The sequence below is a fragment of the Callithrix jacchus genome, chromosome 7 (genome assembly GCF_049354715.1).
Source record: "Callithrix jacchus isolate 240 chromosome 7, calJac240_pri, whole genome shotgun sequence".
Classification (NCBI taxonomy): Eukaryota; Metazoa; Chordata; class Mammalia; order Primates; family Cebidae; genus Callithrix; species Callithrix jacchus.
Genome location: NC_133508.1, coordinates 107,520,212 through 107,533,798, shown reverse-complemented (window position 1 = coordinate 107,533,798; position 13,587 = coordinate 107,520,212). Strand labels below are relative to the sequence as shown.

At 36.7% G+C, this 13,587-nt stretch overlaps 1 protein-coding gene across 18 annotated transcripts in view; it reads right to left on the bottom strand.

Annotated features, from left to right (window-relative positions):
- Positions 1-4,475: 4,475 nt before the first annotated feature.
- The window catches only part of SRSF11 (serine and arginine rich splicing factor 11), a 47,206-nt gene continuing 38,094 nt past the window's right edge, over positions 4,476-13,587 (bottom strand). For 5 of the 18 annotated variants that reach the window (XM_054236423.2, XM_009001465.5, XM_009001464.5 and 2 more), the window contains 5 exons: positions 12,457-12,588; positions 10,272-10,361; positions 7,474-7,590; positions 7,001-7,139; positions 4,476-6,896 (listed from right to left, as the gene is read on the bottom strand). In XM_054236423.2, coding sequence (XP_054092398.1) covers positions 6,699-6,896; positions 7,001-7,139; positions 7,474-7,590; positions 10,272-10,361; positions 12,457-12,588 — 676 coding nt within the window. In that variant the 3' untranslated portion in view covers positions 4,476-6,698. The remainder of the gene's footprint in view (positions 6,897-7,000; positions 7,140-7,473; positions 7,591-10,271; positions 10,362-12,456; positions 12,589-13,587) is intronic. The other 13 variants (XM_078332230.1, XM_009001468.5, XM_035251864.3 and 10 more) reach the window with 3 other exon arrangements.

Sequence of the window (13,587 nt, the reverse complement as noted above, 5' to 3'; positions counted from 1 at the left end):
TGCATGGAGCTGTCATGACAATACCTCCTGGAATAACCCCTGCAGGACCTAACTGAGGTTATTTTTCAGATAAATTTTTTTCTTTTTAAATAAGTAGAACGCATTTACTGCAACGATAAATAGTAAATACATAAACCAGTAATAGGGTAATTTATTACCAAGTATTATGTATGATACACAGTTGTATGTACTATACGTTTATACAGCTGGCAACAGAGTATGTTTGTATACACCAGCATCACCACAAACACTTAATTCACTGGGCTAGGACGTTACAATGGCTAGGACGTCACTAGGTGAAAGGAATTTTTCAGTTCTGTTATGATCTTATGAGACTGCAATCTTATATGCAGTCCATTGTTGACCAAAATGAGGCAACATTATGCAGTGCATGAGTAATGAATATGGATAATATAGGAGTTTTGGGGGGCTGAAGTGAAACAAATTTTTTTTGTTTGTTTTGAGATGGAGTTTCACTCATTGCCCAGGCTGGCATGCAGTGGCACAATCTCAGCTCATTTTAGCCTCTGCCTCCCAGGGTTAAGTGATTTTCCTGCCTCAGCCTCCTGAGAAGCTGGGATTATAGGCATGCACCACCACGCCCAGCTAATTTTTGTGTTTTTAGTAGAGATGAGGTTTTACCATGTTGATCAGGCTGCTCTTGAACTCCCGACCTCAGGTGATCTGCCCGCCTCAGCCTTCCAAAGTGCTGGGATTATAGGCGTGAGCCACCACGCCCTGCCGTGAGTGAAACAAATTTTGTAGCTCACACACGTGGCTTATCTGCTGCCCCTTTGGGATGAGGCGGCGGTTGGGCCTGCAGTTGTTCCATTGTCCCCAGATCCTCCTTCAGCTTCTCAGACTTCTGGACCAGCTATATTTTGCTCCATGATGAAGTCCTGGCTTTGGAAGGACATCCACCAAAGTCAGAAGAAACAAGACCTGACCAGAATTTCAGTCCTTGTTTGTGAGGTCTACCTTGTGCTTCTGGCTGGTTCCAGCTTATTCTTAGTGTCACTATCCCTCCCCCAATCATTCATCTTCGCTTTTCAACTGCCTGTGCACTTCAACTTCCAGCATCAGATGCAAAGATGAAGCCTTACAGACTGCTTAAATCGGTCTCACAATCGTTGATGTCATATCTCTGTTAAAAAGTGTATCTTCTAGTGGTTCTGCTTCTCTGAATCCTGACTGATGTATTAATTTTGTGGAAAGATAAAAATGTTCTTAATCTACTTGATGCTTTTCTGCCAAAATCTTTAAATGAACACATTTTGTCAACTTAGTTAATAAAAAAAGGTTTTACATTTAGTATAGTGTCAAAATTACATTTAGTGTATCTGCAGAAAGTTCAACCAATTTTTTTTTTTTTTTTTTTTGGGACAGTCTGTCGCCTTGGCTGGAGTGCAGTGGTGCAATCTTAGCTGACTGCAACCTCTGCCTCCTAGGCTAAAGCAATCCTCCCACCTTAGCCTCCCAGGTAGCTGGGACTACAGGTCTGCGCCACCATGCCTGGCGAATTTGTGTAGTTTTTTGAAACAGGGTTTTTACCATGTTGTCCAGGCTGGTCTTGAATTCCTGGGCTTAAGCAATCTGCCAGACTGGGCCTTCCAAAATGCTGGGATTACAGCTGTGAGGTACCATGCCTGTCAGAATTTTTTTTTTTTTTTGTGAGATGGAGTCTCACTCTTGTTACCCAGGCTGGAGTGCAATGGCGTGATCTTGGCTCCCTGCAACTTCGGCCTCCTGAGTCAAGTGATTCTCCTGCCTCAGCCTCCTGAATAGCTGGGATTACAGGCATGCACCATGACACGCAGATAATTTTTATTTTTAGTATAGATGGGGTTTCACCATGTTAGCCAGGCTGGTCTCAAATTCCTGACCTCAAGTGATCCAACCCCCTTGGCCTCCCAAAGTGCTGGTATTACAGGCATGAGCCACTCACTGTGCCCAGACCTAAATACTTAAAAAAAAAAAAAAAAAAAGCATCATTGTAATAATTTTAGTGACAGTGCATTGCAAAAATAACCATTAATAAATTGAGAAATCTGAGAATGATGTGAATGTGTCACTTTTATTATTTTGTTATTGGTCATCTAAAAATATTAGTGGTATCAGTCTCTAAATTGTCCTAAGACTGCTAAACACTGGCCAGGCACAGTGGCTCATGCCTGTAATCCCAACACTTTGAGAGGCTGAGGGGGTGGATCACAAGGTCAGGTAGGCAGAGACCGTCCTGGCCAACATAGTGAAACCCCGTCTCTACTAAAAATAAAAAAATTAGACTGGGCGCGGTGGCTCACGAGGTCAGGAGTTCGAGACCAGCCTGGCCAACGTGGTGAAACCTGTCTTTACTACAAAAGTTAGCCAGGCATGGTGGCATACGCCTGTAATCCTAGCTACTCAGGAGGCTGAGGCAGGAGAATCACTTGAACCCGAGAGGCGGAGGTTGCAGTGAGCTGAGATCCTGCCACTGCACTCCAGTCTGGGGGACAAAGTGAGACTCCATCTCAAAAAAAAAAAAAAAAAAAAAAATTACCTGGGCATGGTGGCACATGCCTGTAATCCCAGCTACTCAGGAGGCTGAAGCAGGAGAATCGTTTGAACCTGGGAGGTGGAGGTTTCAGTAAGCCAAGATTGTGCCACTGCATTCCAGCCTGGTAACAGAGACAGAGAGAAACTTTGTCGCAAAAGAAAAAAAAAAAAAAAAAAAAGACTCTAACCATCTTCTGTGATACACCTAAGTATATTCTAAAGAATAAAGAATTGTTGGGCTGGGCGTGGTAGCTCATGCCTGTAATCCAAGCACTTTGGAGGCCAAGGCGAGCAGATCACCTGAGGTAGGGAGTTCATGACCAGTCTGACCAACATGGTGAAACCCCGTCTTTAAAATATATATATATGAAAAAAAAGAATTGTCATGACAAAATATGTCACTTAACATATTTTGCTAAGAATATCTAAATAAATTTCAGATATACTTTGACATAAAATGAAAATGGGAATAAAAACAAAATGGAGTAAAAGACTGAAATTTGATATAACTACAACTCCAAAAATTGTCTCGAGAAATTTAGAAAGGTATAATTACTACTTCTGCTAATAAAACTTTAATAGATATTCTGAATGTTTTTAAAAGTACCAGTAACAAAAGTACCAGCAACAATGCCATTACATCCATGTTTAATTAAAACACAACTACATGAACTTGATTAGAAAAAAATTATCTTAAGCAGCACAGGGATGAAATGCATTAGGTGGTTTTGAGGCTGACTGATGGAAATCTCAATTCCATTTGAAAAGATGTTTATCAATCTACAAACAGCATACATGGATCCAACCCTTCATCTGGTGCCCAACTGAAAGTGATAATTTTGCTAGAGATAAATTTGATGTATTGAATAATACTGTGGTAATCTGTATGACATAAGCTATATAATGCACACACCAGAAACTGACTCAGTTTTAAGATGTAGCCCCAAGGTTAACGGTAATTTTTATCCTCTCCCTCCTTTTATTCCTTTCCCAAGTGCCTATTCACATTTCTCTATCTTCCATATATAGAACTGCCACTAGGAAACTTAACCTAAGACCATCTTCACCAAAACGTAAAGGGCAACACAGCCTTTTCAATAAAAGGTATGCAATTTATTTTAACATTACTCCCTACACAAATGATTAACTACATAGTTTTTTAAGAGCTCAATAATCAAATAGTTATAATTTACTGTCCCAGGCAGCAAAGCCTACTTTTTTTGAGATGGAGTCTCCCTCTGTAGCTCAGGCTGGAGTGCACTAGCATGATCTCAGCTCACTGCCACCTCTGCCTCCTGGGTTTGATTCTCCTGCCTCAGGCTCCCGAGTAGCTGCGACTACAGGCAGGTGCCACCATGCATGGCTAAAGGGCTACATTTTCAAAGTAACTTTCTTCAGATACAGATGGGGTCTTGCTGTTATTCAAATTGATCATAGCTCATTGCAGCCTAAACTCCTTGGGTTCAAGTGATCCTCCTGTCTCAACCTCTACAGTAGCTAGAACTACAGGTGTGCACCACTATACTTGGCTATTTATTTTTGTAGACAGGATCTTGCTATGTTGCCGAGGCTGGTCCTGGGCTCAAGCACTCCTCCTGCCTTGGCCTCCTTTAGTGTTGAGATTACAGGCATGAGCTACAGGGCCCAGCCAATGCCAACAACTTTTACATGCATTGGGAAGCCAAAAAAATTACTGACCTGCTTTATTGTAGTTGTCTGGAACTAAACAAACAATAACTCTTGAGTTATGTCTGTACTTTCCAAGGTAGCAATCACCTTCATTTTACTCATAGGAAACTCAAGGTAAGAAACACAGTTATCCTCAGCTCTATGAAATAAAGACCAAACGCATGACTGGACTTCAATCTTCAAGCTCATTGTATGGCTACCATCTCTCAATCACTTCTAAAGAATTTAAGCAAATAAATAAGGACAAAACATTTTTCTAACAAAAAACACTTTTATTTTTAAATCAATTTACTATCAAATACAGAACAGAACTCAGTGTGGAGGCAGTGTTTGATTTCAACTGGTTATCTGTTAGAAGGCTTGTGTCCCAGTAAAACACTGCCTTTGTGCAGAAAATGTTCACTGAAAATAAATATCCTAAGAATGAATAATCTTCACTGCAGCATCTTGTCAGTGGCAATACTTTAAAAAAAATTATTCCCTTTAGAAAAGTTAGTATTGTCTGTATTCAGAGATTACGAGTGAGGGAACAGACTGTGAATGCTACTAGGTTTACCATGTGAAATTTGTTTTTAACTTACAAAAGTGGTTCACCTTTTAAAAAAAGTTTAAAACAAATGTCGTTAGTGTTGAATTGTTTTTAAAAATGCAGTGATAAGGACCATTATTAGAACTTCTTCTACTCACTATAGACAAAATTCCTTTTAATAAAATCTTTAAAAAGTTACTACAAACTGTAAAAACAATGCTGCTTTTCTATATGGCATTTCAATTTTTTACGTTTTAAAAAAACCCTATTTATACTCAAAACTTGGATAAAAGGTACAATTCCAAGTTTCATTTTCCCTTCACCCCAGCCACCCAAACACTACTCATTTCATAAATGAATATACTATTTAGTACTGTACAGTAGATACATTATCGACAGCTTCTATACTATTCCAGAGAAGGCAAATATCTATATTTCACCGAAAATATAAATTTGCTAGATATAGGTGGGATCATTTGTTTATCCTAAAGTTCATTGCTTTATCCAACCCCATTCCCACACAAAAAATAAGAAATGATACTAAGCTAAGAAAAAGACTGTTTTGGATAGAAATTAAATCATTTTTGACAATTCTGATGGCAATTATCACTACAGTGATAGAATTCCTCTTTTTACTGTACTGAAACATGTAGACAGAAAGGGAAAGAATCTATAAAATGAATGAGGTAAGTGTCATACATTCAATAGCGTAAATAAATACAAATACAGTTTTACAGGAACATCAACATAAATTTAAGGGTTTTATTATCAAAGTCTTGTAAAACAATTTCAGAAACTGTACATCAACATGGCACAGACTGTAGCCTACTTTTGTTTTTACTGCACAAAAGTGAAGCTTAAAACTTCTGTAACTAAGAAAACAGTTGCCTAACTACTTTGCATATATAACATGAAATCACTGTGTGCATAAGATTACTACTGCAGTAACACAAATTTATTGGTTTTATACAACTTGAGATCAAATAAAAGGTACATTATCAAGATCTGTCTTATTTTAAAAGCATATGAAGGTTCAATTTAAAATGCACTACCCCTTTTTTTCCAACACTGAGCTTAAAACAAATTACTGAAAATTCAAAATAAGGGCAAGAGATATATATATATTTTTTCTTTCCCCTTTAAGATGGACCTAGGATAGGTAGATAACTTTCACTGATGTAGATATGGAATAAATTATTAACTTCAGGAAAAAAAAATTCCCCAACATCTTATGAAAAAGTATACAACTCTACTTCAAAATATGCTATTTACTCACTGCCAAAGACAGTTTTATTTGAAATCTTGTTTCTATATTTAAACCCTAATTAGCCACCAAAAAAGGTTAGTGCATAATAACCTTTCAAAGTTAAACAAAAGCCACAAAAATTTTGCCACAAAGCTTAAAGGATTATCTATTTCAAATGCTCATTTCCAGATGTAACTGTAAGAATGTTAATTTGTCATGTCAACAAACAAGACCCTAAGTAGATCCATCATGTTGAAGGATTTTAATGACATATAGGATATTCTTGCCACAATAACATGCAATCAGTGCATTTCCTACATGGCTCTATTACGGCAATGAATCAAATTATAGAAATACTATTAAGTGAACTTACTTAATAAAGGAGATCATACGACATAAACAACCCATGCCTGCTGTAGACGCATGCAGCTTTTCATTTTTGTTATGAAGCAGCACCAGAATAGTAAAACTGCTTGGTTACTCAATCAGATTTCACCATGACAAGAATTGGTTACCTCGTACCATTTTCTAAAAGCTTTTTGATGTAAATAACTAATATCAGTAACAGGAACTTTATAACCATTTATAACTCAGAGCTGTATACATCTAGATTTGAGATGAACAAATACAGCATTAAGAAATTACACAAAGGAATGACACTGATGCAGGTATACAGTTGGATTCCCACAGAGGCAATACTCAGTCACTCATATCCATGTCTTCTTCATGATGATCATCCCCATTCACTTTGGATTCTCTTAGTGAATCGCCAGTTCCCTTTTCCACAGAACATTCCTTTGTTTTAGGGGAACCTGTTTCTATTGGTTTCTTCTCTTCTTTTTTCTCTTTCTCACTGTCATACCCCTGTTCCTCTTCATCATAATCCCGTGTAACCTGCTTTGCCAAGGAGAATAATAAAAGTAAATTTCTTCATAGAAAAATAACTCCTGAAAGTACCAACATCAACACAAATATCAAAATAAATCAATTTGTAAACATACTTTTACATCTTTATCACTCTCTGATTTTCTTTCCCGGTCCTTTTCCTTATCTTTACTTTTCTTCTTCTTGCTGGTTGATCGTTCCCTTTCATCCCTACTTCTTTCTTTGTCTTTATCTTTCTTCTTCTCCTTTTTATGTCTAGAACGAGAGTAAAATGTGCAACAACAGGTTTAACGTGTTTAGATGATGAGCCTGACTCAACTTCACAGGATATACATAGTACAGCAAAGATCCAACTTCAACACCTTGGACGATCAAACTACACAAGTAACACAGGCTACAAAACGAACTTGGTTACAAGGACTAAAATGTTCAATCCTTAACAGTGTTTTAAGTCGCAGGTCAGAAAGAAAGAATACATTATTAAAACATTCTTAAGAACTGTAACTGCTGAAAAGAAAAACACAGGGCAGTTTTAAAACTAAAACCTCTGAAAAATATAAACAATACATTTAAATATTAACATTCTTACCTCCTAGGGGATGGTGAGCGAGACAATTTTCTTTTAGGAGACCGAGGCTTTTTAGGAGATCTTGTTCCACTCCTGCTTCTGCGTCGTCGTCTCTCTCTAGAATCACAAATGTGCAAACTAGGTTTTAAAATACAGTGTGATCTTATAAATGCACACACATTATAGATGATTCTAACAATGAAAGATGTGGCCAGGTGTGATGGCTCATGCCTGTAATCCCAGCACATATGGGGGGAAAGCTTGAGCCCAGGAGTTAAGGACTAGCCTAGGCAACATGGTAAAACTCCATCTCTACAAAAAATAGAAAAGATTAGCTGGATGTGGTGGTGCATGCCTGCAGTCCCAGCTACTCAGGAGGCAGAGGTAGGAAAATCACCTGAATGTGGGGAGGTTGAGGCTGCAGTGAGCTGTGATAGGGCCACTGCACTCCAGCCTGGGCAATAGAGAGACCCTGTCTCAAAAACCCAGAAAAATGAAAGATCTATGATACCGTTTTGAGCTAAACAAGTAAGTAAACACCTGTAAATCATGTACCTTTCCCTTTCCTACCCTCAAAAAACTCCTAATTTCTAGCAATTCTTTTAATTGCTGACAAGATATTAGGAATATTAAGCTTGAGTAAAAAACTGGTAATATACAGCCTTGCCCTCCTTTTTACTGCTGCTTTAAAAAAAAATTCTGTTCCTGGTTCTCAAGTTATCAGACTTATAAAACCCTGTACTTAGTTGTCTAGTTTCCAAATGAAGCTTTTTTTCTACTTATATATGACCCTTGTCCTGGAAACATTACACATAACTGAGCATTCACTTATCAAACATTTGTCAGGATTGTGTACCTTATACTTTTTGCTACTATTTTATGTAAAGGGAAGTCCAAATTCTCTAGATGGAAGAAATATTTTATATTACATTTCTGTGTCCCTCAATAGACTATGTAGCACAACTACAAACACAGTGGGTATTTAATAGCTCACAGAAGATGCCTTAGAGTGATCCAATAATACAGCATGAGAAGAAACTTACAAGTAAGTACATAATATAAAGCAATAGGTAAAAAACAGGCCTCAATAGTTCTTAAGAAAACACATGTAGTACTTTCCAACTTTTCTATCTCTTTGCTACCTATCCCTCAGATCTGATTTAGCATTTCTTTCTGTACTTATATTTGGTTTCATTTTCATCTTTAAAAATTTGGTTTTTAAGAAAATTTTCATCACACCAGAAACAAACTCCCTACCCTTTAGTGATCACTCCAATCCTCTGTATCTCTGCAGCAATCGGTAATTTACTTGGTATCTTTATGAATTTGCCTATTCTGAGCATTTCATATAAAAGTAATTGAACAATACACGGCCTGTTATGGATGTTTGTGAAGTTTCATTCACATGGTAGCATGTATTATTCTTATTTATTGCTGAATAATATTCAGTTGTATAGATATACCATTTGTGTTTATGCATTTGTTAATGGATTTGTGTTGACTTTTTGGCTATTACGAATAATGCCATAAACATTCACGTAAAGTATATGTAAACATATTTTCATTTTTCCCCAAGGGTACAACTAGTGGGTCAAAAACCCCTGTTTAACATTTTTAGGAATTGCTGTTTTCTAAAACACCTGCACCAGTTTATATTCATACCAGCAATGCACAAGGTTCTAATTTCTCCACATCCTCATCAACACTTACTATCTCCTGTCTTTCTGATTTATAAGCATTCTAGTGAATGTGACATATCTCACTGTGGTTTTGATTTACATTTCCTTGGTGACTAACAATGCTGAACATATTTTATGTACGTATTAGACATTTCCGTATCTCCTTTGGAGAAAGGTCTACAGATTTATTGCCATTTTTAAACTGGGTTGCCTTTCTATTGCTGAGTTGTAAGAGTTCTTTATACATTCTATATTAAGTTCCTCATCATATATATAATTTGCAAGTATTTTCTAGGATTCTAGGTTTTGACTTTCTTGATAGTAGCCGTAAAAATGTTTCAAATTTTGGTGAATTCCAAAATTTGCCTTTTCCTCTGTCACTTAGGCTTTTGAAGTTGTATCTAGGAAACCACCAAGCTCATGGTCTTAATGATTCACTTTTGTTTTCTTCTTAAGGTTTTATAGTTTTTGGCTCTTACATTTAGGTCTTTCATACATTTCAGCTAATTTATTTTTAATATGGTATGAACCTCCTGATGAATTTAAGTAATGCTAATAAATAAAACAAGCACTGCAGAGAAACATGTGAATGAGATCTGAAAAATGGAATGAAGTCCAGTCCTTACCAATATCATCCAAATCCCAAATTAAGTATGAAAATGTGCTTTTTGTGCAGTAAATTAAAGTCTGTAACATTTCAATTTTCACTAACAACTTAAAAATAGTCTAAGAAAGACACAAACCAGAACCTGCACTGCTTCCCATTAATTCAACAATCATTAAAAGGGATAGAAAAAGTCTCCAGTATTAATATGTGGATAATAAATACAACTTACTATAATAAACTTTTTGATGGAACAACTCAGTATGGTTTAGCCATTAAAACTTAAACTATAAAAACTCACCTCTGTTGAATTCCATGTTATTTCAAATATACTCTAGACCATAAAATATTAAGTAAAAAGAAAAATATAAACTTTACATTATTCTTCACAAATTGCCTTTTAAAAACTTTCAATAATGGCAAAATGTAACTTTTTTCAACACTAAAATACTTAAGTTCTGGAAAAGACTCTATCCTACTGATACCGTTACAAGCAAAGTTAAAAAAATTGCCAAGAATTCACAATGCCACCTTACCTGCTTGCACTTCTAGAACGTCTGGCTGTGCTGTAACTTTTTGGTGGTGTTTTTGAACGTTTCTTTTCTTTGTCTTCTTTCTTTTTGTCTCTAACAAATGAACAAAATTTATAAATGTATTAGAAGACCTAGCTAATGTCAATTTATATAGCACTATAAACACAAAAATATAATCAGAGCTAATCCCATTCTTAAAAGCATAAATGTTATTCTGACAGAAACGGTTTTAGAAATAATTCTTCATGCGGCATACTTGAAAGTACAATTACTTCTTTTAAAATCCTGTTTTCTTAGATTTTTCTTCCCAGTAGACTAAAGTAGACTATGGGTAAGAAGATAACTAGGATGTTGGCTTGAAATACTTTTGGTAAACAACAATAGGTTTAATTGTCTCTAGGCTCCTCAGGGCTCCCTTTTCTTTTTTTTTTTGAGACGGAGTTTCGCTCTTGTTACCCAGGCTGGAGTGCAATGGCGCGATCTCGGCTCACTGCAACCTCTGCCTCCTGGGTTCAAGCAGTTCTCCTGCCTCAGCCTCCCGAGTAGCTGGGATTACAGGCGTGCGCCACCATGCCCAGCTAATTTTTTGTATTTTTAGCCGAGACGAGGTTTCACCGTGTTGACCAGGATGGTCCCGATCTCTTGACCTCGTGATCCACCCACCTTGGCCTCCCAAAGTGCTGGGATTACAGGCTTGAGCCATCGTGCCCGGCTCCCTTTTCATTTTTTTCCCTTCTCTGGTCATCCTCAGTTCCATCAGTTCTCTCTTCAATCTTCATCATTGGTTCCCTGTTCATTTAAATCTTTACTATCTAATTCCTAGATTATTAGAACAGTTTCTCTAGTAGGCCCCCCGAGTTTTGCCTTCCATAAAGATTCTGTACTGTGTCAGAAATCTTTAAAAGTACAAACCTGAAAATATAAATTCCCTGTTTACCATTTTCAACCCATTCCAGTTGCCTCCTGGATCAAGTGCATACTGTAACAACAAAGCCTTCGATGATTGGCCTCATTATATTTTTCTGACCTCATTTTCTAGTCCTACCACACCAAAATATTGTTATTTCAACAAACACCATTCTCTACCATGCCCCCACTGAGTCTAGTCAAATCTTTCAGAACTTAATACTTAAGAATCATTCTCAATTAAATCTCTTCTAACAGCAGCAAGTGGCAATCATCATTTAACAGTTCTCCCCCTCTAATTAAATCCATCACTTCTCTCCTAGTAATCAGCTAAGTCCTTAAAGAAACACTTAATTTCACTGTATACATGTTCCATCATTCCACCTTGTTTGATTCGCTCTGCAGTACCTAAGGACTAAAAGCCCCATTACTACAGGTTTAACACTGATAGTAAAGCTACTACCCCCAATCTTCTGTTCCCACCAGTTGAGTTTTATGCTTACCAAGAATAAGTTATGCTGGATCCCCAGCTGTACTTACTTTAATGACATGATTTAACTAAATATATAAATGAATAATGCCAAATATAGAGATGCTTCTAGAAAATTAAGATAAATATTTCAGCAAGATATAAAGAGCAGTTGCTAAAAAAAATTAAGTGCTGTGAAATTATATGCCTCACAACTATAAATGATTGGGGGCATACTAATGCAAAAGTGTTTGGCTATACACAAAAAGACTGGTTTTTGAATGTATTATTTAGATGAAAATAAAATGTTAAGGTGTTTCTTTTTTTCATACATCCTCACTTTAACTCTCCATTGCTCTCAAATTCTGGTAGCAGATCCTCTAGTATAGTTCAGTGACTGGCTGGCATATAGTTATCCTTATTAAATGTTATAAAGTTGCTGATAATGAGACATGATGATGAAGTATGGTTAGGTGCCTTAAACTCTGGTATACCATGAGGGATGGTTGATAGCATTAAATCCTTAGAAACAGTTGAATAAAAAGGAGAAAATAAAAGAAGGTAGCAGGACAGCTAACAATTTTTACTACCAAGGAATTTTACTTAGGCCATCAGCTGTAAGCTAAAGTTTCAGTTTACAAGGAAGCACCAGAAAACAAATATCAGCCTCTTCAAACTAAATATTAACAGTTTCTTCCCATCTAGCTCTATTTCTCTGTTCCCCACCCCAACTACCTCTTTTGGGACTACTATGTAGCGCAGTACTGGGGGTCTTGGAAACCCTAAATTCTGCCTTCTCACCCAATGCTATACCTTGTTTTTGATGTGCTCCTTGACCTTCTACCTCTCTCTCTGGAATGAGATCTCCTCCGTCTTGGGCTTTTGGATCGTCGCCGACTCCTAGACTTAGAATGTGATCGCCGTCTCGATCTGCTTCTTGACCGCCTAATAATGTAAAAGAAAGCCAATACATGGATATAAATGTAAACAGACCATAAATATTTCACTTAGTATCAGATAAAAAATTCAGACACATGGACTAAACAATTAAGTGGGGATAATTCCCTTCCAGTTGCTGCTATTATTTATTTAGTCCAAAGAACAAATAATTTCAACAGAAATTAGTAATATCTTTTAACATAATTCTTCACCTTTTCATGATTTGCTCAACCTGTCAGATGGGTTGTTCTATGCCCACTGTATTTACAACTCCGAGGTTAAAAATACTACTAGAAAATAAAGGAGAATACAAATATGACTTATTTGCGTCATCTTATACAATTCTATAGCATTTTGGCACATATTTCTTACTTGATTCCTCACTACTGCAGCTTAAACCTTCTTCATTACAAATAAAATACTTACATCATGCTATATATATAAACTATGAATTGGTCTCATAAGTCCATAAACTAAATGCCACTATTATTCCTATTTTATAAATAGAAACCACTTATTGTTTATCATCTCCTATTTCTAATTTTTCTCTAAAACAAATTCCACTCCTTTAATCCACAATTTAGGAAACTCCAGGCAATGCAGACGTTTTATAGATATATACAATTTTTATAAACTGCCTCCTTTACTCTCATTTTCCCCTGACATATCTATTTCTCTATTCCCCTCGCCAAGCTTCCATCCATCGTGTCCTGACCTGGCTCTTTTAGGACATAAGAAGCACATTTAACCTTCAGATATTGTCATCCTCCTTACTGCATTAAAACTCTCATTCTCTATTTTTTTTTTTTAAGCTCCTGGGTTTCACCATGTTGCCCAGGCTGGTATTGCACTCCTGGGCTCAAGCTATCAGCCCACCTTGGGATCCCAGAGTTGAGATTATAGGCATGAGCCAATACACCCAGCCCATTCTATTTTAAAAATTAAAAATAAGTTGCAATCCTTTCCTTAGTCTTGATCACTAATCTTTTGTGACCATTCAACTTC